This window comes from Cloeon dipterum, chromosome 4, assembly GCF_949628265.1.
Source record: "Cloeon dipterum chromosome 4, ieCloDipt1.1, whole genome shotgun sequence".
NCBI lineage: Eukaryota > Metazoa > Arthropoda > Insecta > Ephemeroptera > Baetidae > Cloeon > Cloeon dipterum.
The window spans coordinates 23,462,925-23,489,064 of NC_088789.1; the positions used below are offsets into that span (position 1 = coordinate 23,462,925).

General features: G+C 38.2%; 5 protein-coding genes across 13 annotated transcripts; 3 read left to right on the forward strand and 2 right to left on the reverse strand.

Annotated features, from left to right (window-relative positions):
- Positions 1-3,614: 3,614 nt before the first annotated feature.
- On the reverse strand, positions 3,615-4,987 carry LOC135941675 (uncharacterized). Its single transcript, XM_065487302.1, has 2 exons — positions 4,894-4,987; positions 3,615-4,571 (listed from the first exon to the last, which is right to left on the reverse strand). The coding sequence occupies exon 2, from the start codon at positions 4,569-4,571 to the stop codon at positions 3,714-3,716; it is 858 nt and encodes a 285-aa protein (XP_065343374.1). The 5' UTR covers positions 4,894-4,987; the 3' UTR covers positions 3,615-3,713.
- Positions 4,988-5,605: 618 nt separating this feature from the next.
- Positions 5,606-8,352, forward strand: LOC135943488 (la protein homolog). Of its 2 annotated transcripts, none has more exons than XM_065490035.1 (7): positions 5,606-5,842; positions 5,903-6,253; positions 6,495-6,646; positions 6,710-6,809; positions 6,866-7,057; positions 8,008-8,185; positions 8,239-8,352. In XM_065490035.1, the coding sequence occupies exons 1-7, from the start codon at positions 5,738-5,740 to the stop codon at positions 8,280-8,282; spliced, it is 1,122 nt and encodes a 373-aa protein (XP_065346107.1). In that variant the 5' UTR covers positions 5,606-5,737; the 3' UTR covers positions 8,283-8,352. The 2 variants fall into 2 exon arrangements, with proteins under 2 accessions (XP_065346107.1, XP_065346108.1); XM_065490036.1 differs by having other exon boundaries at positions 5,609-5,842; positions 6,710-6,803.
- A 97-nt stretch (positions 8,353-8,449) lies between these two features.
- On the forward strand, positions 8,450-10,843 carry LOC135942462 (cilia- and flagella-associated protein 157). The gene is made up of 6 exons (XM_065488584.1): positions 8,450-8,699; positions 8,781-8,949; positions 9,010-9,105; positions 9,163-9,323; positions 9,741-10,113; positions 10,685-10,843. Exons 1-6 carry the CDS (start codon positions 8,566-8,568, stop codon positions 10,841-10,843), a joined length of 1,092 nt encoding a protein of 363 aa, XP_065344656.1. The 5' UTR covers positions 8,450-8,565.
- A 1,114-nt stretch (positions 10,844-11,957) lies between these two features.
- LOC135943663 (protein commissureless 2-like) lies at positions 11,958-18,605 on the forward strand. Its single transcript, XM_065490311.1, has 2 exons — positions 11,958-12,378; positions 17,490-18,605. The coding sequence occupies exons 1-2, from the start codon at positions 12,087-12,089 to the stop codon at positions 17,786-17,788; spliced, it is 591 nt and encodes a 196-aa protein (XP_065346383.1). The 5' UTR covers positions 11,958-12,086; the 3' UTR covers positions 17,789-18,605.
- Positions 18,606-19,885: 1,280 nt separating this feature from the next.
- LOC135941837 (longitudinals lacking protein, isoforms H/M/V-like) lies at positions 19,886-25,949 on the reverse strand. 8 transcript variants are annotated; one of them, XM_065487585.1, is made up of 5 exons: positions 25,784-25,949; positions 24,800-25,236; positions 24,458-24,732; positions 22,225-22,818; positions 19,886-21,607 (listed from the first exon to the last, which is right to left on the reverse strand). In XM_065487585.1, exons 2-5 carry the CDS (start codon positions 25,230-25,232, stop codon positions 21,248-21,250), a joined length of 1,662 nt encoding a protein of 553 aa, XP_065343657.1. In that variant the 5' UTR covers positions 25,233-25,236; positions 25,784-25,949; the 3' UTR covers positions 19,886-21,247. The 8 variants fall into 8 exon arrangements, with proteins under 8 accessions (XP_065343657.1, XP_065343652.1, XP_065343658.1 ...); XM_065487580.1 differs by lacking the exon at positions 25,784-25,949 and adding an exon at positions 25,669-25,775; XM_065487586.1 differs by lacking the exon at positions 25,784-25,949 and adding an exon at positions 25,318-25,649 and having other exon boundaries at positions 22,225-22,806; positions 24,497-24,732.
- Positions 25,950-26,140: the final 191 nt, after the last annotated feature.

Here is a 26,140-nt window from a genome sequence, read left to right on the forward strand (position 1 = left end):
GGTATTGGGAGTCCATTTTTCAAGTGGAAGTTGCTCTAAGATAAATATCTAAAAAGGCGGCGTAAGGCAACTCGTAGAATTATGTTCTAAAATATAGATTTGGCAAAATTTATTTCATCTTAAATTGGTATCGTTAAAATTATCCTAAAGAAAGGTAATTTTCCAGGAAGTGATTTCGACAATTTGTCGTTGTGAATTAAATGGCCTGAGCATGGATTCCTTAAATTGTTAACTTTCATTGTTCAATTACAATTAGACAATTCGATCGGTTCCAATTTTGTAAGGTTAGTTGTAGAGAATGAGAACTAAACATATTTTGAAAGCTAAAATTATTTACTATTTTTTTAATTTTATTTAAAAAAAAATACTCGTTAGAAATATGAAAATAAAGGAAAATTAAAAAAATACATATATAGATACATTTTTCTTTTGTTCTCGATCAAAATTGAGCTTTCTGACATGGTAGTAAACTCGGGAATTTAAAAAAATCATCCTGAACCTTTAGTGAGCCTTAATTATCCCGGCAGTTTTAAAATTAGGGACTTTTCTGGAAAGTCGATCGATTTGTCTTGTCAAGAATAGTCTACCCATAAAATATCATCACGACTGAATAAAATCTAACTTCACAATTTGATTTTAAACGATTTCCCATGTTAAATCCAGGGCTGGGCATGAAATTAATGTGGCTTTTTGCGGTTAAATAAATTTTTTTGCAAAAAAAAAACACACTTTGCAGTTATTGATTTTTGCCTTTTTAGCTCTTTTGTCATATTTTTATATAAAATTTTCTTTGGACAATGTTTTAGTTACGAAAAAATTATTAAAAATACTAAACGCTGTGAACCTCAGTTTTTCAGAATATTATTGATATATATTTTTTGCTCTTTTTATCCCTGTCCGAGGACCGGGAAGGGCGCGCACTGTACTAGCACGAATGCTGAAACCCGGGTCCCAATAACACCGCGAACGGATAACATGGGCGCACCAGGCCGCACAGGGACCCAGCCCACTCAAGGGCCACTTGCCTCCGCACCGAGGACTGTATTGAAACGCTAGACATTCGTCCCGTGAAGCCAAATCACGCATGCTGGAAAGGTGCAAAGCAGCAAGTAGCGAGTCGGCGCCGGTGCGCCTCCCAGCCCGTTGAGCAATTTGAGCATTTCGAGTCACTAAACTAACCACTTTTTGCCATCTCTGACATTGGGTAGCCAGTATTAGATCTCCCAACTGCTCAAATACCTTCCATTGCTTTGACACTCCTGAGAGTGCCTTAACAATGCGAGCCAACGGGCTGGTTTTAATGGTTAAACAGGTCAATTTCGAGTTCTGTACGTATAAGTACAGTACAAACCACGCAAAAAACTACTGCACTGTAAGTTTGGGAATTTCCCTGGGAGATTCCCAGCCCTGGTTATAAGCCCCATAAAGATTTTAACCCTTTGAAGCTCGCAAAATCCATCAAATCAAAAGTGTTCCGCTGGAGCTATTTCCTATCTTATTGTTAGTTCCATACTATATAATTACACGATTTCATAATAGTAAAATTTCGTAAAATCTAGAGTTTCCTTGTCTGACACTCCATTATTTTAATTTCGTTTATGCACGAATAATATTTATTATTCTGCTTTTGACTGAGACATCTGATCTGAACTGGAAGTGCGTGTGTTGTGGTGTCAAGTGTCAGATCAAAATATCATTTGACGTGCAGTGGTGCATATGCGCGCGCGTGTGTGTGCATCGGAGCATTTTGGGGCGGCGTGCGCGCGGAGGATGTGCATAAAATTGATTCATGGCTAGATATTACGCTTCATACAATAATAATCAAGCCCGTTTTATGATGAATGGCCGGCCGTTTGTGTGAAATTGCCGGGGAAGAGCGTGCATTAAATATATACGCCGGGAAGAGCAGCCAAGCATCTTTTTATATACAAACATGATCTGTATTGGCAATTTGCTTTTATATACTCCCGGCAGCAGGAAGAGCCAGGCGATCATAATTCACATTCGCCTTGATGACCATTATCGACGGGGTAAATGGATGGATGCCTTCAGGTCGCGAATTATTTACTTTTAAAGCTACAATTTCTTTTTATGCTTCTTGAATGGTTTTACGGGAAAATATGTAACTGCGAGGGCTAGTTTGCTGATTGGTTTTTTCGTTTTTCAACCAAATAAATTTTAGTCAGTGAATCCATCAATTTCTTGCGAACTCTTGGCGATATCTTGAAGTATTTTTATAAGGGTACGCAAGGATTAATTAATCCAGCACAGACCTTTGGTTTTATATTATTGTAGGTTCACAGTTTAAAGTTGTCACCGCAGACGCAGAATTTATATTATAAATTTATAAATCAACTGGCATCCTTGAAAACAATTTAACAATCCCCAGAAGGATTTTATAAACGCAAAATTTGAAATACGTGAATTAAAAAATAACAGCAAAAATTCAATTGTTTGGAAAGCGCAAATTTTTCATATTTTACTTTTATTGGGAGCAAAAATTAAGTAATCAGCCCTAATTACAACCGTTTCTCATTTTTTTTTAATTTCCACATTCTTATCGTACAAGAAAATTGAATAAAATTCCACCTGTCCTGTCTCTAAATCAATGGAATTTTCTCCATATTAAAATCATTCCTAATTGGCCTGGCTGGTGCATCATTACAAAAATTCTCACGCGAAGGTAAAATTGGAATATTGGCATAAAAAATGTCAAATCCTATCTATATATTTATGATTTTCAATTATATTAAGTCACCCACTTACTGCAAGATCTCTCATTATATTTTCGCGGTTTCGATGTATAGTTGACTAGCCCTATCTTCAAATAGTATCCCGAGCGCTCGCAAGAGCGCGCTAGTGCTCGGTCTCCTGCCGTTAAACCCGGTTGAAATAGTAAAATCTTTCGTCACGCTCATAAAAACAATGCAGGATAATATGAGCAATCTTATTGATACCGGTTGAGCAAAATGAGTACTCGGTAGCTTTGTCTTCGGCCACAAATTCTATCGTACCCAAATGATGGGTATTAATATTGTAGGATGAACAGCAGAGGGAAACGACAGTTTTGCTCGCTGCAATTAGCGAATAAGACCTATTTAAATTTTGTCAAATCACCACATTACCAGACAAAAAATAATTTACTTCTCCAAGTCATATTTTTGACTGTTTATTGACTGTATATATATCCTACAGATTATCTTTATAATTTTACATATCAATACCTCCTCGGTCCTGAAAAATTATTTTCAATGTGCCACACGTTTCTAAAAGAGTTCTCTATCGCTCTATTTTGGATATCTATTTTTAAAAGAAAGGATAACGTTTTTTGTCAAATATTTTCATTTTGAAAGTGGATTTGAAAGTATGCCATATCTTGTAGAATTTACTTGGCAATATCAACGGGCTTAGCGCAAAACGGGAAATTTATAGAACAATCAACAAGAGTTTCTATAATTATTGCACCTCTAATTTGGGTGTAAATATACTAGTAGTTGCATGAATGCACACGCTGAGTTGAAGAAAAATAATACTTTTACTCGCACACATTTTGAATTTGAATAGAAATGGCTGCGTGCAGAGCAGAATATGGGTGTACATAAAGGAAATACTACTTATTCATTAACTTTTTGAACTTAAGTACTATATTTTTACAAGGTCATATTTACAGTATTAACATATATAAGGAAAAAACAAAGCGAAATATATACATATTAGTCGTCGTCGAATGTAATATCTAGAATATCATAATTATCTACTTCGGCCATTAAATTAAATGTTATATCTTCCAATGAAATATCATCCTCATCCTCATAAATCTCTTCATCGTCGTCACTTTCGAGAGGATCCCCATCATAGAGACCCCACAACTCACGCGCTTTACCCATCTCAATGTAACAAGCCAAAGGATTGTCCAGATCATAGGTTTCACTCCTATCTTGCCACGCTGGATAGAGGTATAGAAATTTGGCCAGAATGGGGTCCAGGAAGCTTATCATTGTTTGGTTTCGGCAGTTAAGATAAACTCGCGAGTGCGGTAATTCTATTGGTTGCTGCCGAAATAGAGCATACATTGTATCTTCTTTGTTTGCCTCTATTTTCAAGGACAAGTTCGTCAACTTGGGGCAAAACGCACTAATATTTTTCAATAGGTCGCTGAGGGCCACGAAGACGCCGTGATACGCGCCTCGGTATTGCAGGATCACTTCGACGGAGGTGAGCTCTTCGCTGAGAGTGACGGCCTTGTCATAGATCTGCTTGGAAAAGACCCAGATGCTCCTCGCACTGATGCGCCATCCGACGTGCAGCTCGATGCTCCGTACGTCTTTAGTCAACAATAAGTTGACTGCCTCATCGACTGGCAGATGTTCGACAACTGGTCCGTTGTTGGTGGCAAAATGGCCAATCTTGACCTTCAGGTGGCGTCGTCGCGTGGAGTCCCTGTCATTGGTGATCGGCGGCACTACTGGCGCGGGCTGCAGTTGCTGCTCGCCACCGGATTGCAACAGGGCGGTAGTCAACCGCTTCACTGTCATTTTATACCTCGAAAGGTCCATCACAACGTCGACCATCTATAAAAATTAAAAGAGAAACAATTGTAAATTTATTCAACATAAAAGCCATGCGAGCACACGTGCAAAAAATTGGTGTGAGCGCATGGTATTTTTTTAGATCGCATGCTCAACTAAACACTCCTTTTGAGACATGGCCACGCAAATTTTATAATTATAAAAATAGATATTTAAGTGGGAAGTTTCATAATTCTTCTTAAGGTCTAAATTCCCATTGCCTATTTGAATAACGAGAATCTTGACTTAAAAGTCGATATTTTAGATCGATCTTATAGATAAAAAAAATTATATTGGAGAGTTTCCCTAGTTTAAATGAACTTACTTTTCTAGTTTATAGCCGAGAAACGCTGAATAAAACACCAAGATGTGAAAAAAGACGAGAGCGAGCGTCAAATCAACCTCGTGCTTCAGTTCAGTTTGGCGGCTATGACGCTGTAGCTGTAGTGTGTATGTATAGCGCAAGCAGGATGGATTCTAAGAGGTTTTTTTCTAAATTCCCCTTAAATAACTTTGGAAGGAATTAAACATACTCCATCTTGTAAATGAGGCAGAGACCGCAGCAGAGATATAATTATAATGTTAAATGGGAGGAGTGCGTGAATAATTTGAACACGAAAAATGGCGCTTGGTCACATTCCTCTCCATAATAATCACGACCACACCTACTCAAGTGAACTCTCCCCCCGCAGAAGCTCCTTTTGCTACATTCGATGGCTGTGCACCACATTTCAAAGCACGTTTATCGGTTTTGCCATGAGATCCCCTTTGATATTTGTACACCTGAAAAGACGTTATTTCCTCAACTGTAACTAAAAAAAGCATAAAAAATCCTTTCTAGTTTAAATGTGTGTGATTGTGATTGATGGTTAATATTATAATGTTAATTGTGCGTGCTTCCCTGGTTCTTAGGTAGGGAAATTCTCAGTTTTGATGATGGCATTCAATTCGTACCGGTACATTTTCGTGAAGCACATATATACCGGTGTTCAACCGGTTTGTGTTTTGCTTCCTCCCCCACGACTCGAAGTAATTTATGTTTGGCTGCCGACTGCTGACTAGCGACGCTGGAAGGAAACACACGTGGTGTATTTACTCGATTTACTCCCGTTACGGACAGCCGTGCAAATCCTTCGATTTCATACTGAATAAACGACAAAATTAGTACGATGACTGAAACAGAGGCCGTCGTTGAGAGCGAGAATGGAAGCGAGAACAAACCCGAAGAAGACACCTCTCCAGAAAACCTGGCCAAGGTGGATCGCCAGATTAACGTGAGTTTCTTAACGCAATTCCTGAAAACACGGCGTGGAATGATTATTGATTTATTGCAGTACTATTTCGGCGACTACAACTACCCGAGGGACAAATTTCTGCAGCAGCAGGCTCAACTGGATGACGGCTGGATTCCGCTGGAGGTGATGCTCAAGTGCGCACGCCTCAAAGCCCTCACGCAGGACCCGGCTACGGTCGTGTTGGCCCTGTCCCAGTCCAAAGATAGCGTCCTGGAGGTCTCCGAGGACAAGCAGAAGATCCGCCGGGTCAAGCCGGCTCCCGATGTGAACGAGGAGGCCCAGCTGCAGACCAAGACCCGCACAGTCTACTGCAAAGGATTCCCTGAGGATGAGAAGCTCGATGATTTGCTCGAGTACTTTGCCCAGTTTGGAGAGTGCGAAACAGTTTTGGTGTGTGCAGAATTTTTTTTATTGAGCATACATTTGCTAGATCAAATTTAAACTGAAAGTATATTTGAAGGGTGAAATAATTACAATAATTTTTTTCTTTGATTTATTATGAAATGTTTAATATCTCAGACACTCGGTCTTAAAGGTATTAAATTTTAATTAAATATGCATTTTACTAGCCACGAGTTTTCGAGGGATTTTACATGAGTAAATTATTTATCGTGTTTATTTTCCATTCCAGATGCGACAGTATAAGGACAAAACAAGCAAAGTCAAGAAAATGAAATTCAAGGGATCACTCTTCGTAGTTTTCAAAACCGAAGAGCTGGCTAAAAAGTTCATGGAATTGGAAAGTGTGAAATTCAAAGAGACGGAACTGATCAGACAATGGCAGTAAGTAAAAAAACACATCTAATCCTTCTCAACAATATTTATAAATTATATTTCTCCTTCCAGAACAGCGTTTTTGGAAGAGAAAAGCAAGGAGAGGCAGGAGAAAATGTCTAGCACCAACAAGCCCAGGCGAGACAACGATGGCAAAGACATCAACGTAAGAGTAGTCGCAATAAATAGCTCCTAATATTCTCGGTCTAACGGGTTGGGAATTTTCAGGAGAGTGGCGATGTGGAGCTGCCAAAGAACAGCGTGCTTAGTGTCAAGGAAATTCCAGGCGATGTCACAAGGGAAGACCTGAAGTCAGCAATCACGAATGCGAGTGAAGACGTGAAGGTTGCCTTTATCAACTTCAGCAAGGGTGACACCGAAGCTACCATCAGACTAGTTGGAGAAGGCTCTGCTTCAAAAGTAATTCAAATTACAGATATTCTTCAGATTAGGTTTTTTCTCACTAATGTTTTTGCTGGTTTCAACCTCAAGTCATAAATATTTACTTTGACGTCTAGGATTAATTTCTACTACAGAGATAAAAGCCAAGAACTTTCCAGAAAAAGATCTGACACTGGTTAATACCAGGGTTTTTGTTGGAATCATTTGTTTTTAGCAACTTGACTGGTAAACTTCATAAGAACTACAATATTTTTATTTAAATCGCAACTTAAAGAAATTCTTTAAAAACATTATTTTTCCTAAAATAATTCAAAAAGCCGGATAAACCGGTTTAAGTACGCTGTTAAATTTCCGTAGATTTAATTCAGCTAGTCAAATTGTTTTGCTGCTATTACACACCGCTTGTGCCCCAGATAAAAGTCTGATCTCGGATTTACCATTGGCAAAATTATCCAAATTCACTGTTTTACATCATGGGGATCAAATTCAAGCAGATGATCAGGTGACTGTGGTCAGAACCAAGTGTTGCCACAATATTGAGTTCAGATAATTTTACCGTTGGCAAAAAAGTCCGTCAAACTGTTGCTACAAAGTGGCAAGTTTGAGATTAGACTTTCGCACAAACGACATTCTCCCTTTCATATTGTAGGAGTGAAACTTATCTCTAATTTCCCTAATTACAAATACCCTTTACTTAAGGTTGGTTAATTACGCTAGTACTTAAATTATTTGTCTGCTGTTTTAATGAAAAGACATTGCAATATTTGTGCGTTTCTGATTGTTTTTAGTGATTTTTACTGTCCATACATCAGTAATTTGGATAAAATCTTAAATTTTGGCAAGACAAAAAACTATGCAACCAGCAAATAAAATTTAATCCTAAGAAAATCAATCAAATATAAACTATATTTTATTTTAATAGGAATTAATCATAAAAAAACTGACAAAATTTCTAATTTTTCCCCCAGCTCATTGAAGCTCTTGGCGAGGGTTCCAAAGTGAAAGTCAACGACGTCGAGTTGACAGTGACCGCCCTGTCCGAAGAGGAGGAGAAGCCCATTCTGGAACTAGCATCCAAGTTCTTGAATTCAAAGAGGATGTTTAACCAGAAAGGCAGAGGAAGCTTCAGGAAGGGCAAACGCAAGGGTAAGTCACATTTAAAATAAATTGATGGCCTAATCCAAGATTGGCACTTGCAGGACGAGGAGGATATCATGGAGGCAAGAGGGCTAGGACGAACTAATGTCTATTTCGTCATTGCTGTGCAAACATTTGTTGGAAATAAATTAGCTGTATCTTTATAACTGAAATAACTGGAAATCTTTCAAAAATAAAGGTTTTTTCCTAAAAAAAATCATTCAATTCTAACTTATATCCATTAAAATAATTTTTGGTTATAGTTATTAAAAGAAAAATTGAAATCATGTCACGATGTCAAGTCACATTGGTTGCTTAGCAACACAAAACAATTTAAGCATTTTATATAAATTACTGAAACAAGAAGCTCTTTTATAATACAAAATAAAATGGTAAAGAAAGGTTCAAAAAAGGCTAAAAAAGGGAAGAAGAAGGAGTCGATTGATTTGAAGGAAGAAATAAGTGAGGTTGACAAGGAATATTTCCAAATAATCATCAATGACCTTCAGAGTCAAGTAGCCAAGTGAGTGCTAATTCCGAACTCAAACCTTTTAAACTGCGAAAAGATTTGAACGCTTTAAACACTTGACACCACTACCGGCAGGCTCTCAGAACGTTGCAAACAACTTGAAACGCACAACACCGAACTGCAAGGTGATTTCCGACGGCTTGACGAAAAGAGCGCCAGCGTCATCGCCTTCTTGCGCCGCCAGTTGGACGAGAAATGCTCAGAAATCGTCGAGCTCCAGGAGCGACTCACGGGACTGGCACATGTACTTTTGATAAAATTACTTCGGAATTAAATTTAGCTCAATATTGGGGACATCATTTAGGCCCGCAAGTCGGAGGGAGATGCTTACGAAAAGAGGATTGCTGACTTGCAACACACGGCAAAAGTCAATGAAGAGCAGCTCTCAGCGGAAATAAAAGTTTGAGGATATAATGGTTAAATTTAACGGTTTCAGACTGATATTTTCTTTAAATAGTTGTTGAATGGGAAACTGAACTCGTTGGAAGAGTTTCGGCTTCAGAAAAATGATTTAAACGCGAAATTTGCCAGGCAAGAAGAGGAAATGAAGCAAAAGGATGTGGAACACGAAAATTCCCTTCAAGAAGTGGAGAGAAATTTTATTTTGAGTAAAAATAGGTTCGATGATTCATAAATTTCAAACATCTGCAAAGGAAATAATTTATCATTTTTATAAAAATGCTTTAAAAATTTTAATGATATTTACGGTAAAAATTTTTCTTTTCTAATCAATTTTATATTTTGTATGTAACATATTACAATATAAATTTTTTTCTAAATTACAAATTTGCAAATATAAGTATATTGAAAAATTTCATTTATTTATGAGATATTAATTTAAGAGTGTTCCAGGACAAAAATTCCTCCAAAATATTAAATTAGCATACTTACATCTCCGCCCATTTCTCACATGTTTAGTCATTATGATGAAATTATGTTCAATATTAATTTGACTTAAAAAATAACTGAAAATATTGTTCCACTCGCGTAAATCCTATACATTTGACTTTGATTGGACTGCAATGCAATTTTTAGGCTGAAGAAAGAGATGGAGGAGCAACTGTTGAGCCTGAGTGCCAAGTTCCAGGCGGCCACGGCCACCCGGATGGCGGCCACCACGCAGCGGGCAGTGCACGAGAACGTGGCTCTGACGGCTGAAGTGGCGCGTCTCAGGGCCGACGCTCTGTTCCAGCGCAGCCTCACTCAGACGCAGGAGACAAAAATTGCTGAGATGAAGAGAGAGGTCAGGACGCTGAAGGACCTGCTCGAGCTGCAGACGGCGAGTGCGGCCAAACTCAGGGCGGAAAGGAGCAGCTGGGCTCGAGCGAAAAGAGATACGAGTGATTCGAAAACACAGACGGATGTCATTGGGTCCGATTTCGATTCGGCTCATGACCCGCTGGGACAGGTATTTTTATGAATATTGAAATAATGCTTTAAAATGTAAATTTTATTGGCAAGAAAATTTTATAGCATTTAGACAGTTAATTTTTAGACTTATATTTCAATACTATAACGGCTAATAATGTGATGAAAAATTTTATTATTTACTGTATGGATATTTATTTTTCTAAATTTAAACTATTTTAAGGTTCATCTATCACTAGAGAGGTCAAATTAAATTTAAAAATGGCCATTTTTGATAAAAATTTAATTTTTCCCTGTACTCCGGGGCTGTGGTTTTAGCCTTTGGCCGGCAAGTAGTGTCAATGAGGAAAAAAATGCTCATTTGTCAGTGACGAACTTTAGTTCCCGCTAAGTATACCTATTTCTGTTAAATGATAAGCTCGCACGCGCTTAAGGATTTAATTAAATTGTTATCTGCCTTCTCTTGCCATTATTTAAGGCGCGTGCACTCATTATTCACACTCGAATTTTGAAATGTATTTGCGTCAGATGGTGTCATCTGCACTTCAACTTGAAAAGTGAAAGGACACTTCTAAAAGTGACGCATGCTATTTTGTTTTTACCGTTTACAGGGAAGCATTGCTGACTTTTGCGAAAGGCGGCGAAGCAGTAATCGCGATGGGCCTGAAGTAAACGAGGAAATTTCGAGAGCGGCGACCGACGACGAATATTTTTTGACACCGACAGACACGGCATATTCTCGCGGAAATCTTGGATTTGTAGCTAAATAAATACGAAGATGCTAGGTTTAATTACTAACAAAAACTTTATTCAAACTTAGTCATTTATTAACACGCAGAATAATGAAGTATTGCATAATTGAGGTGTTTTATATATTTTTTGCAAAAAAACTGTCATTTTAAGCCCTTTGGTCAATTCCATTTATTTATGTTTCTAAGATTTTGATTAAAAACGATATTATTCGCTATAAAAAAATAGAAGACAAAAAATATAAAATGTGTGGATGAATAAAATTGTGTCTGAAATTAGGTAGAAATATTCCTAGCCACCGGCTCTTTCCTAATCATTTTCCACGCATTCCTAAATAATACAAGAAATGTTCATGGGAGTAAAATTTATCCATATATATAATTTCAAATCACAACCAAACTTCTAGAAAATGAATTTGGATATATTTTATTTTATTATGCATAAATTAACCATTTTCATACATGTCAACTCCGTGTTTTAAAGAGAAATAAAAAATCCGCAAAATATAAACTCATTTTTAATGTTGATTTCGGCAGAAACTGGTCCAATTAATGTGGGAACAAAAAAGTGACGACTCAAATTAAGTAAATTATCAAAATATAACCTTTTGAATAGGTTTTTAGTGTCTTTTATGTCAGCAAGAAATACCAAATTTTAAAAAAATACAGCTGAATAGCAAACATGTTATATTTAAGATTTTCCAACTGAGGAAAATCTGTTTTAAAAATTGTCAGTTTTACTTGGAAATTTCTGGAAAAGCTTGTACACAGGCCCTTTATGCAGAACCCTGAAAACATCAGATAATTCAAGATAAAAACCATACAAATAAAAAGGCAACCGTTCTTGAAATCACCTTATTTAAATTGTTAATTTTCTAGCAATTATGCACGCTAAATAAATTGCTTCCAGTTCGTGATTGCAATCAGAACTCGCGCTAATCTGAAGAGGAAATCACTTCCGTGAGCGAAAAGCTCTGACGATCAGAGAATATAATCGGCTGCCAGGCAGGTAGATAATTAGAGTGTCAGCGCGGTATAGTCGCACACACACTCAAATCACGTTATAAAGGCGTTATATTGGCGGGAGAGCACGAGACAAGGTCGCTTGCTTGGCTCACTCGCGGCTCTGTGTCCATTCACTCCTGCAGTCAAGTGCGACGGCCTGTTGAGTCAGTCAGCGTCTGTCCTCCGACCGAGCAGGACGCGCGAATCAATTTTCTAGTTTCGTGCCGAGTGGCGTTGAAATGCAGTGAGTGCGGCGACGATGCCGGGACAGCAGTACCTGGTGGACGACACGGCCGCCTGGCCCTCCCCCGGGCTCATCCTCGGCTCGAGGGGAAGCGACCGCTTCCTCGCCGTCACCCCCAGGTCGTTCTCCTTCGATGCGGTGGACGCCGCCGATGTCGACAATTCGGGCGTGCACATGCCCACGGACTACGACCGCTTCATGGCCGACGTGTGGGTCGGAGTGGTGCTCACCCTCATGGTCTTCAGCTGCCTCTGCTGCATGTGCTCCTGCATGCTCTACCACCGCTTCCAGGAGTGGAAAAGAGGAGGTATATAATACTCTCAAGAATATAATTTTTTTTTCAATAATTGCACTTTAGGCAATATATGATATTTAACTATACACTTTTATCAATTTTCATTTTTTAAAGAGGATCGATAAAGGGCGAAGAATGAAAATTATTTAAATTGTTAAAAATTAAAAATTTAAACATTTTCTCCAAAATTTACAGCGCTTGGCCGCACATTTTCTTAGCAGATTTCGATTCCTCTTTGTCGAGATCTGTCCATCAGCATATATTAAACCTTTTAGGGAAACTCTTTGTTGTGAAAAAATAGGATTTCAAGTAAGGAGACAGTCGTCACCATTTAAAAAGCATGCTTGCTTTGCAGCCACTTTTCTCAAACATTTACCGTGCTAAAGGTCAGTTTTGGCTTCAACTCAATCTTAAGTTCATGCATTGGCAACTAAGATTTTCAAGCCTTTTGCAGTATCAATCCTCGTTAATAAATCTAATTTAGTAGAAAAAGAAAATTTACTGACCGCGTTCAAGCAGAGTTCAAATCACTTTTTTTATTTTAAATTTAGCGTGATAATAATTTTTTGTTTAAAAAAAAGACGAGGAATGCTTGTTTTCATTAATGTTAGCATTTAATTTTGTGGTTGTACAAGAGAGCAAACATTAAAAATAAAATTATTCAATTAACTTTTTTGTTAATATATAATATATATATAAAATCTTCTAAGAAAATTTCAATTTATATTATAAATACATATAAAACGTTAATAATATTATTTAGTTTAAGAATATATTAAACTAATTTTAGTCAAATCAAAACGATAGAAATTAATGCTGGGGCTAGTAAAATTTTAAGATCCACATTAAAAGATACTATTGCATTATCCTTTTGTCTTCATGTATGGTCCTATTATTTGTGATGAAATCAATTTTTGTCGCTTTGAAGGCACTATTAGCAATCAGAAGGCCGCAATGAAAGAAACGTTCGTATCTATTTAGAGTTTAAAAAATCTATTGATCCCGTCCCTAAAATTACTTGGTCATAATATTTCCTGCTCTATTTTCTAAACAAATGCGCTGAAACAGATGCTTTAATTATTCCTCCGCTGAGGCATATATTTTGATCACAAGGTCAGAAAGCCCAAAGGGTTATCGAAATCTGCCGCTGACCTTTTCATTTATTTTTTGCCTTGGGAACAGAATAGAAACAAAATAAGAGACTGCTTCTTCTTGAAGACAATATTTTTTTTAACGGAATATTTTAATTGATAATTGCCCTCGGCAACATTGATTTCACGCATTGTTTTATGAAGACAATGAAGGAAAAAGTTTACTGTCTCGCTAATTGCATTTATCGCTCTATAAAAGGAGCAAAAGCTCAGTCGCCAATTTTTAGCACTTTAATCATTCATGTCAAGGTTATTAACCGCGCAATTTTGTTCACGAATGAATTGATTCAGTGCCCTGGGGTAAATCTGCAAATTTAAAAGAAAGAATCGGGGAAAAGATCTCTGATTGAGACGTTTTCCTGTTACTGGCCTGTTCCTAGAAAAGTACAAAATTTGAATGGTATATATTGGAAATTTTTTAATTTTTTAAAATGAAATAAAAAATATAAAATTCTTGGTCTCATGGGAAAATTTTATTACAAAACATACCGCGAAGTGTAAAAATGCAGTGTTTTTCTTATGTTGACATTATTTTCCATTATCTTACTACGTGATTCAATATTTGCAAACAATACACCGACAATAAGTCGTAATTAATTGGTTCAATTGATCTGTGCGCAGAAACAAACCGAGATTGCAACCAGCGTAATTTCTAGAAATTAATTTTTAGATTTTTCATACCTGATTAATTTAAATTTTCTGCATCCCCTACTTTACATGATTTAGAATTTTAATAATTTTGAAAGGAAAAATGGAGTCGACAGCCGGAGCAACAGCTGCAAGACCCCGAAAGGCACTTGAACCTAAATCGTGATTGAAGCACTTGAATGGTTACACCCTGCTGTACGCGTTTAGCCATTGACGCAAATTGCGTCTCTCCGTATGAACGGCTGAGGCGAAACTTTAATTTTATTCCCGCGTGCCTTCGCTGTAAACCAAATAAATCACGGCGTGGCCTGGTTGTTCACAGTTGAAGGACGCGCACAAGTGGAAATTCAAATTAAAAACTCAGCCTTCCACGTTTTTCGCCTAAAAGCTGACGCACTAATTGTTCTTGCGATAGTGCGTTATGCGGGTCGGTGGTAAAAAAAGAAAAATGCGCACTGTCCGCTCGCTCTTATCAATCACTCACGTACGCCGCGACATATTTGAATAAATTCGTCGCACAATGTATGCTTTAATACGAAGAAATGATAATTATTTTGTTTTCACTTGGCACAAACTGAATGCATGAATTATTTCGAGAACGTGCACGCCTTCAAAATAACCTCGAGAGAAATATATATAATATGCAAAAACAACAACCACAGGCGGTGTGGAATTATGGTAGATAATGCAGGTTGCATTGCAAGCGCCGCTCTCCACACCTATTCGCCTAACAAACTCATTACAATTTGTGGTCGTCCTTCCTCCGCGCTCGCGTATTATGTTCGGCTCTCTATCATGAGGTCAGATTAGTAATTTAATGCTCAGAAGGCTTCAAACCTGCTCTCTCCCGGGTCGTAATAATGACTAACGAGCACCCCCCAGCGTTTAGCTCTCTCACTCTTTCAATAACATCCCATATACATTGAACCTTTTACGGACAAAACCGGTAGATTGCGAAAAAACGACGATACTTCCCACTTTTATGACCTTTCTATAGCTGTTTACACGAAAGCTAAAAACATAGAGCACCACTTACTTAGCCAAGTTGTTTATTTATAATTAAACTTGGATATTTTTATTAATTTTACCGTCATAAATGTAATCATCAGATTTGAAATAGCGATGTTTGTCATTTTCGATTTATTTAATTTATTAATTATTGGAACTTAAATTGAGTTTTAACGCTTATTTGTGATGTTCTGATATTTCTCTCAGTCCATCAAATTTTCAACAATTCTTCGAGTTTCTTCTGACACTCCCAAAATAATACAAATTAATCACCAGATGACTAGAAAAATTTATTTATTTTTCCAGAGCAAGAATATTGGCAGCTTGAGAGGAAAATTTTAATTTTTGGAAATATTAAATGTGGATTTTGGCCCACCTTTCGTTGATTCAGTTCATGGTATTGTAAAACAGTCAATTTCAAAACTCTAGCAGGTTTTCATGGCTCATAAAAAAGTGTTCGCACTTTTGCCGGTTAGATGGGCCATGAAAAAACGGATAAAATCAGGTAATTTCAAGTCCCCAATTCCCCTAAAAATAAACCTTTTTACTTTTCTGTAGAACTTTAAATTGACCTAATTTGAAAACAGCAATCCCGTCTGAATAGCAATGAAATTCAAATTCCGTGGCATCTGTCTGGTTAACCAAGTTTGCAATTTGTATTAAGTGCGTTTTTGAAAATTGTGGGATTTATTTTCCTCCATTTCAATAACCACGCAAGATAATATATAAAATGTGATTTAATTTTAAAAGCTAATTTTTATCTTCTTGTTTATTTTGTCTTATTTGAATTTTTACAAATTATAAAAATGAGGATATCTGAATCAAGTCTGCTTTGATTTATCATGAAACTTTTCTCTTTATTTAAGATAAATCCAATAGAGCCATTCTAAGCATTTAGAATTATTTATTTTTCCTCCCAGGAAATTCTTCTTTCTTCTGTTTATGGGATACAAATTTCAACTTGAATTAATAACAATATAATTCTATCGCAATCCGCTTTTTTAATTTCTTGTTTTCAATTTATTTTTAATCTCTAAATCAAGTCAGACACCTTGATTGGACTTTTCAAACTTAATTGAGAAAATTTTTTGCATTCCAAAATGCATATTTGTTTCTTACGTGTCCATTTTTGGCTTCTTTTCATATCTAAAAAAAGTGTTTCTCACGGACACGCTTGATTACCGTTGCCAAAAATGTGGAGATCGCATTGGATGTATAGTCGCACGTGCAAATGCCTTTTTGTCGGCGCGCGCGGAGGCAAATTTAGCCGGTAACGCGAGCCTTGGCCGCACTCAAGTGCCGAGAACCTTGACTGAAGGCGCGCGTTGCTCCAGTCTTCCAGCAACAAAGCGCCCATTAAAACATAATACACTTCGCCTAATCATTGCAACGCTGAGATCAGAGATGAAAACTTTGGCTCATGGCAAGGTGAGAGACACGCTCGCAAATAATGCCAAACAACTGTGCGGATTTTTCCGGTGCTTTTCGTCAGAGGAAAAATTTCCAAACGGCAAAATTCCAGTTAGAGTTAGAGCTGCTGAGCGTGCAGCTTTTTCTAACTTCGTATTTCAAGTTCACGAAAAGTATACAATCTCCAATGGGAAGGGATTTTCAGCTCATAAAAATGGCAATATTTGCAGAACAATTAATCCCCTTTAATCAAAATTACGTGTTAGTAATTAGTGAGTACGTTTATGATATCATAGAATTATTTTATCCTCCCCGCACTATTCAATGAATGAAACTTTAATATCAAAATGATAGAAATGCTTCTTATTGCCAGTAAATTTATGCTAAACAAAATAGCAACAATTATTTACTCAAACTAAAAAAATCCCAATGTAATATTTATTTTAAAAAACATACCTCTGTTTTACGTTTTAAAAGTAATTTTAAAAAGTCTCTAGATATTTCTAAAGAGTATAAAGCACTTCATACACTTTAGATATTTATATTTAAATAGATACTAACATATATCTTAATATGTTAGCCATTTTTAAATTGAAGTTTGCAATTTAAGAAATGATAGTGTTGTTTTTTGGCAATTTTGCAAACCATTATGTATGGTTCTATTATTCGCAATTATGTTCGAATTATGTAACTGTTTGCTATAAAGAAGATGATATTGGGATATTGACAATAACGTTTTTTATGTATTATCAGGTAAATCGAATTGTAATCACTATTACCATAATTAAAAAATAAATAAACATTTGACACTAAACTAACTGGGTTAAAACAACCGGATATTTTATCAAAATATTCCATAAATGGAGCTTAAAACAAGCCAACTAATTTCTGTGTTTTTGTCTACAGTATTGGCGGCCGCGGCTGGGCGGGAGCACAGCGAAAACGGCCCCTTGCCGGAAGAAGCGCTGCCCAACTACACTCTAGTCTCTGGCCTGCCGAGTTACGACGAGGCCCTGCAGCAGTGGCGGGCGGCCCGCGTGCACCGCAAGAGCTCCGTGTCCAAAATGGCCGAGGCCATTCAGGCGGCCGCGGCCAAAACGCCGCCGCCGGCGCCCTTACGCAGACTGTCAGTGCTCGAGTTCTTGCTGCACTACAAAGGACAAAAGACGGTGCCAAATCTCAGCAGACACGTGGCCGAAGTTTGATCATATGCACTCTTTTTTTGTTAAATTTATAGCAAAAAGGTTCATCAAAGGTTATTGCTGTAAAAATTGCAAGTTTTCAAAGCTAGAAACTCAAATATATTTTTTGTAAGATAATATTTTAATAATGGCTGCATTTTCTTGATTGAAAAATAATTGCATGTCTCCAAAAATTTTCTAAAGAGATTAATTAGGCTTTTTATTTTCAAGTTGATTTTGCAAGCAGCTTCCTCAGTGTATAGTAAGCCTTTTTATTTTTTCTATACTTCTACAGAGCTATTTTTATTTTTATAAACATTTTGAGACCAGCAATTTTAAAATTAAAAATTTGCGGGGATAAACCTGTTGAGCCTATTTTCAGGTTTATTCAAACCCTGATTCAGAACCAAAATATGATTTTCACTACATGTTTTTTGTTTATATACTTAAATTGTTTTAAGAGCAATCAATCAATGAACTAAAAATTCTGTTGACCGATTGAGTGAAGGAAAAGTCCAAGAAATCTCTAGTTTTAGTGTAATATCTGAATGAACGAAAATGAAGACTGATTTCATTTATATAATATTGTACAAGAGGTCAACACTGCAATGTGTGTGTTTTTTATCTCACAGTTACTGAATAAGAAGTAAGAAATAATCGTGTTTTCCAACGAGTGTTGCACCTGACTTGTTTCGAAGCCGTCCGCCTTGTACTCGCTGAAATAAATGCTATTATTATGTGAGACACTCGAGCGAGAAGAAAAAGTGAAAAGTGCATCCAGATCAGGATAAGCCAGCGGATTATTCTTGTTGGTTCAATGCTAAATAAATGGAAGAGAAAAACCGCGTTTTGTTTGAATTGACCAGAAAGGAATTTGCATCTCTGCCTCTGTGGTCCAAGGTTCTAAATAATATTTTCGACGAGAGTGAAAAAGCGCAGGTTGCGTAATCGCAGCTTTCACCTTCTGACTGTGCGCAGCGGCCGGTCGGTCATCCGCCTCCTCAGCACACGGAGGAGACCTTTGCCAGGCAAATAGACCAAGGTCGACGGGCGGACCTTCGCGGAACAGACCTGAAATGCCCAAGGTGCCGCTGCCGAATTATTTTTACGACGTATTGTAGAGATGAATCCCGCATCTCGACCCTCGCACTAATTAATTGGGAATATATCAGACAATTGATGATTGTTCCATCTTCTTCACAACTGATTTACTCAAAGACTCGAATCACGCGATTGATAGACTTTTGAGCTACCGAAAAAACTTTCTAATATTCTTGTTAGAAGCTTGGAAAATACCTTAAATCCGCGGAAAGGTAGGGTTCGCCAATATTGCGAACCCTACGAACGAAAATGCACTACTGGTTTATTGCTTAAAGAAAGCAACCAGAAAAACCCTAATTATTTTGTCGCTTTTTCTAGTTTAATATGAACCTTAAACTTTCATAATTTGCACCTAAGAAAAGAATGAAAAGATCTATTCGATTTTGATATCTAATTTTTATAGGTTGGGTTGGCTCAAAAATTGATTTATAATTTAATTCATATTTTGGTCATGAAATTTATGATTTGATTTTTAAGTTGCAATCAGTTTTGGTAAAGCTGAATTTGACCACATTGTTTGTAGCAAGGATTTTTATAGAGAACATTTTGGCACATTTTTTATTAATTTGTAAAAAGAGCTTAGGAAACGGGAGACATTTCAAAATGAAGAAAAATTCCCAGTTTTAAATCTGTTCCCAGCAAAAACGAAACCTGTAAAAGAATGTAAGCATTGAGAATTAATTATTAATGGCAAAAAAATCGTTAAGAAAATGGGTAAAAATCTTTGTTTTCATCTCTTTCATCAAAAAGACTATAAATAATCGCTTTTGTTTTACTTAATTGTGCAAACCAAACAAAAATAATACTGTTGATATCTTTTCATGAGAAATTTTAAACTGCCAGAAATTAGAAAAAATTGAAAACAACTTATTCAACTCATTAATACAGATCTTTTTAAATAATGCGGGCTCAATGTAACCCTGATAATTCCTAATTCATAGCCTTAAATCATCAGGATGTTTTAATCATTTTACCACATTTATCATCGCAGGTGGTTAAAGTAGTAAAACAAACCAGTCATTCCTTTTTTTGTCTATTTTGGTACAGTTTATTTAACACAAATTATGGTTTACAGCTGATACAAGTTATTCAATTTCGGATTTTATAAAAAGAAAAAATATGGACGCCAGAGTTGTTGTTGCTGCTGCGATAAAAAATCTAATTATCAATTCATTTTCAAATTTGTCCAATTCAATGGCGTCCTCGGCCGCCACCGCAGGCTGCCAGGAGTCTGATTTTTCTTTCAGCGGCCTCGATTCCGCACCTGGTGCCGTCGGGTGGCGGGCCCGAGACAGTACGCACTTCTGCAAAGGCGGAAAATTTTTATTCTGCGCCGCGACGACCGATTTGCACACCTTCCCGGTGGTGCAGGTCGCTCAGCACGCGATCCTAATGAGAGTCGTTAAAACTGTTCAGGGGGCTAGGGACTGACGGGGGGATAAAAAATGGAGAAAACGGCCTGAGGGGCGGGAGGGTGGGCGCGGGGGATATGCATTTACACATTTATCAAGGCAAAAGTTGCAGTCATGCCAAAATTTTACAGATTTTCAACTCTCGTTCACGCTGCGTAGTAATTATGATAAGAATCGATTGAACGTAATGATGATCAAACACACGAACGCACAAATCAAAGGAGATAATTCATAATATTTTATTTACAACGCGGCTGGGGATGTGTAACAACCATTCACAGAATGAGAATCTGTGTGTTCTTAGTTTCGTCAAAGAATGCTTCACTCTCCAAAAACTAAAACTACTTAGCGCTTGACATGTGTGTTGTTGTGTCTCTTAAAAATACAAAGGCTCAGCGTAGCCGTCGCCGAGTTTTCTTTTCCCTTCTCAAAAAGTACATCCGCTCGATGAATGAATAAAAAACCTATTACACCCGATACCATACGAGAGTCGGTAGGAAATGTTGTGTGTGAAGCCATTCGCACAGGTCTAATTACGTGAAGGATTTGTTATTCGTAGTTAAATGTTTTTGTTGATTTATCAGTAAGTCTAAACCATACCATAGTCTAGGGTTTTTCTTCATTTTCAAACTTTATACATAGGTTTTCTCGCCCCGGCAAAATGAATCGAGTCAGCCCAAATCTCGGCATCACTGTGCGAGATTCCCTGTGGGCCCGTCGACGTTGCTCTTCCCCAACCATGGAGAGACAGGGGAAGAAAAAAACTCAACCGTATAAATAAGAATTGTGGCATACATTTAAAAGTCCAAAAATATTCTAATCTGTTCAACGGAGACATTATTTTGCGTAAAAAACAATCAATTCCGATTTATTCATTTTCTAGTTATGCTTATGTGAATCATAAATTAACCGCCGGAACGGCCGCAAACCAAAAGGGAAAATTAAAATCCGACTTGCCGGCGGTGCGCGTTCACTCGTCAAGCTTCATTTTCTTATTAGGGATGCCACTGTCGTCCTCGTTCATCTCTGGCGTGATGAGTTCGCCCTCGGCCTGGTCCTGCGAGCCCTCGGCCTGCTGCTCGACCAGCTGGAAACTCTCACCGTCCTCGCCCGCTTGCAGCTGCAGCACCTCGCCTGACGGCGTCACCGCCACGGTGGTGCCCTCCTCGCCCTCCTGCACCACGGCCAGCACGCCTTCCACCAGGTCGCCGTTGTCGTCAATGTATTGTACTATTTGCTGGCCCATGTCGCCCTCAGTCATGATCATCTGTGTGGTGCCCTCCTCGCCAGACTCCTTCACTTCACCCCCTTCGGCGCCTTCTTCTTGAACCTGTAATTTTAAATTTAGTGCCGAGTTAAAAAAAATGTGCAAAACTTGAAAAATTGAACTTTACAAAATTCGATATTTTTGCTACTCCAAATCTAGGGCGCTAACCATCAGAATTGCAAAACTACCCACAGTAGGACGTGTCTTAACCTCCTCTGACCCTCCACCCCTAAGTTGCTCTATTTCAACCTCCTCAAAAAAGGAAAAATATTTTATTGCTCTAGATTTTTTATTAATCTGAATTTAATTTCAAAATATTGTTCTGGTTTATATTTGGATGAAGGGACGGGGTGGTAATTTGGATAGTTTTGGTTAATTTACAAAATTTAAGTCCAGAGGAAGCATGCCAAAAAAATTTACTATCAAAATTGTAGCAATGGGGTTGAAAAGGGGTGGGAGTAAGCACCCCCTAAACACTTTAGCTCGTTAGTTGAGGTTGAGACGCATCTAACGGTGCGTAAACTTTACAATTCTGATGGTTAGAACCCGAGATTTGGAGGAGCAAAGAACCCAAAAAAGTCATTTTTTTATTTTTAAGTGAAATTGCTTGAAAATTAAAAATAACACCACTTTTAAAATTTTCTGCCTGCTATTTGGATGCGTCAGCATAAAATACTCACCTGGATGACACCGCTGTTGACCATGTTCATGAGAACCTCCTCGCTGATGGGCACATAGTTGCCGTCTCCGCTGTCCATGAGAATGGGCATGTCGGCGGGCAGGCCGGCAGCCTTCAGCACCTCTTCGTAGTTGCTGATGGCGGTGCCGCCCTCGCCTTCGTTGAGTTGCAGGGTAATTTGGTCGCTTTCGTCCGGCTTTTCGTTCTTCACTTCTTTGCTGGCGTCTGAGGCCGCGGCGGCACTGCTGGCAGCGGAGGAGGTCGTCACGGCGGCGACAACCTTCTCGACGGGCTGCGCAGCCTGCGCCTGGGCGGCGGAGGCCGCGGCCACTGCGGCCGCGCCCTTCTTCACCGCAGACGCCTGGTTAGGCGGGATGCGCACCAGAGTCGACTTCATCACGAGTCCGCCTGTCTTCTGCGGCGAGGCTGCCTTCTTCTCGGCGTCCTCGTTCATCTGCTTCTGCAGAGACTCGACAGCGCGTTTGCTCGCCTCAGCCTCTTTCCGCAGGGCCACGTCCGTGTCGGCGGCGATTTTCTCCTGGTACATCAGACCCATGTCCTGTTTGATAGGCCGTCCTCTCTTCTTTGGTCCGACCTAAGTTGGTGAGCATTTTTATTCAAATATTGGCTGGGCCTTAATTTCTAAATCATAATGTTAGTTAACTAAATATTTGATAACTAAATATTGGTTAACTAAATAATAATGCAAGGCTTAACTTTGGCTTAACTCAAACTGTGGAACAAATAATAAACATAATGAATTTGACAAGAGTAATTACTTTTAAGCGATTATAAATAAGGCTGCTGCAATTGTGATGCTTTTAAGTTAATCCTTCAATATATTGATAGGAGGAGAGAGATATCAAGATGTCAGTTGAAGTATTATACCTTCATACTAGGCTTAAAATCAAAAAATAAAAACGCGATACTTCAAGCAAGTTTTTCCCGATAATTTATATGATAGTTTGCAAAAATATTACTTGTACAAATTGGCTCATTTGTAATTTTTCGCATAGTAAAATTGTGCAGATGGCCTATAAAGATTTTTTATTGATTTTAGATTTTTTTGCAAAAAAATATTTTAGTTTTAAAATGTATAAATTTACTATTTTTCAACTATCTCCAGCTGAACAGCTGAACTCTGGGTTGAGGGCTGATTGAATGGACAGTCGATAAATAAATTGAGAGAATGATAATAATTAAAAAAAATGCACAAAATAAAAAGCAAAACACACTGTTTCTAAAATAGGAGGTGATTCATATCCAAAAATACGAAGTTGCAAGGTAATGCAACTAGGGATGTAATGCATTAGGGATGTCAAAAATTAGTTACGTGAAACGGATTTTTTGTTACGACCCTCAAGGAACTAAGAATTCATTTGCAATACACTCAAAAATATAAAGGTTACAAAGAAAAAAAATGTAAAACATCAGTCAATAACTATTAAGACAGATGCAAACCATGCAAATTTTAATCAAAGCCCAAGCTTGGAAGCTAAAGAAAAAAATTGCGCATTGCAGTAAAATAAAAAAATAATTGAATATGAGAAAGTAAAATTTAAACAACGTCTATTCAAAGATGGAATCGTTTGCCCAGGAAAAAATGAATTTAAAAGATCAAAGTGTAAATTTTATAAAGTTAATTAATGTTTTTAAAAAGTACTAGTGTTTATTACACGCAGTTCATCGATTTTAAATTTAAACCACTGCCATTCTTTGCGATGAAATTTATGAAAATTTGTTTGATTTTTGCTGATGATTTCAACTTGAGCTGAAAGTAGACAAAAAATTCTGGCAAAGGGCAGGAATAGCAATTTTTTATAATTCAACAAAGTAGCCGAATAATTTCTCCTATAGCCGCAAAATTTAAATTTTGACATGAAAAAATATTTAATATTTTTTGCGTATCTTTAGCAAAGAAATTGGTTGAAAACGACTGGTAAAACCAGCAGTGTGAAGAAAAATACAACCCTGGAATTGAAAACAAGAGAATGATCTTTGGTCATGGTGCATCATTTTTAGCCATTACTAAATTTAAAACCTATTTTTCAAGCGATTTCTATGATTGCAGTAGCCAAATTTGTACTAATAAATATGCAAACCCTCTTAAGAAACTTAAGTCAGGAAATACAGAAACATAAAATAAACATCCAGACGCAAGACGCAATCAAATCAGAATTCGTAAATAGTCGATGCAAATTTTACTATTTGTTACTGCACAGTTAAAGGCCAACCTGATAAAGCGGACTGGCGTTGCCAACCTGATTAGGTACCAATTGAAGTGTCGAGTCTCTGGCAGCACTCATCGGCTTTTGCTCTGCGGCAACCACAGGTTTATTCAGGGAAAGCAGCAAGTCGGCTGCTTTGAGACCCGGGCTCTCACGGAACTCGTCGGCCACGATTTGCTGCTGTTTCGACGGCGTCGTCACCAGCTGTGTCGTAACTTTGGAAGCAGCTTTGGTGTTTGCGTTGGAGGGCGCTGCTTTGACTGTCTCCTTCTGGACGTCGCCTGCAAATCGAAGCGGTACCAAAAATAATCCCCCGCGTCAACGGGCGTGACTTGCAGATTAACTTACCGTTCACTTTCGGTCTCGTCGTTTTACTCGTGATGCCAAGAGCCTCTTTGCTCATCGATGAGAGTCCTTTGACTTGGAAAAAGCGCGCGGCTTGCAACAGAGGGCCCAGGTCCTCGTCTGTCACGTTGGTTTCTCCACAATACATGAACTCGATCATACTCTTAAGAACGGAGAACTGCATGTCTTTAAGCACAATTAAGGGGTGCTGCGACAGTTGCCGTTGTGCAATGTTCTGGAGTAAATTTTCGAAATAGGGACTACAGGCGGCCAACACACAGCGGTGCACTCGCAGGGTGTGAGTGTTGCACATGAGGGTGATGTCCACCAGCGTCTGCGATTCGAGCAGGTGGCCGAGCCGGGACGCCAAATGGGCAGGATGTTCCTCCCATTGCACCACGAACCGGGTCGGCGCAGGTTTAATGGCGTCTGCCATTGTCCTGAAAGTCGAAATACGCTCATTAAATGAGTTCACTCAATGATACGGGCCGTGAGATGCGGATTTCCGTCCAAGAACAAACCAGAGCGTGTTGTTCGCCTCGTATCTTAAGGATGAAAAGCTCATTTATCGGACAAATGGAAGGCTCCCTTTGAAATTTACACACTCGAGCTTCAATTAGACCGCGGAAAAATTGCCCCGGTGGACTGAAATAGTGGCCATATGAAAGGCACAACAACAACACTGCCGGAGTGCCATCTTTTGTGAAAATGGCCGATGCTAGCTAGCCGCCTGGGCCGGTTACCCTAGAAAAATCGACTTGCACTAGTATTTCACGCGCATAATGCAACGTCCCAACAAATAAATATGTACAAAAATCCTTTGCGGCATAGCACAAGCCGATATGGGGTCTAAATCAAGGAAAATGCATCACCTTCCGAGAATGGTCCGCGATCCCATGGACAAAATAATTTTTACATCAACACTGCGCCATTTTTGGGGCAGGGCATTTACCCCGAGGGTCACACTCGCCGGCTCTGATCAATTACCTGCGTCCACTGGGCACAAATCACACACAAAAGGCTTATAACAGCAGTTTTAATCGAATTTTCGGCAAAATCCTCACGTCCGGCTAGCTGAGCTTCGATAACCTGGAAACATGCGCTTGTAAACATGCAAGTAGCGTTCATTTGTTGTCGGATTTCAGAGCTGCCACATTAACGAGTTGCGTGGAGAAAATTAGTGTTGAAATTTACGCTTTATTTCGTTTATTTCGCCCTGTAATTACTAAATCCGTGGCGAAACTTTATGTAGCTACGAAATAAGTTCAAATTTCAAGAAAACACTAAATAAAAAATAAATTGGTGTACCTCGCTTCACTTTGTTAAGTTCTTTGATTACCCCCA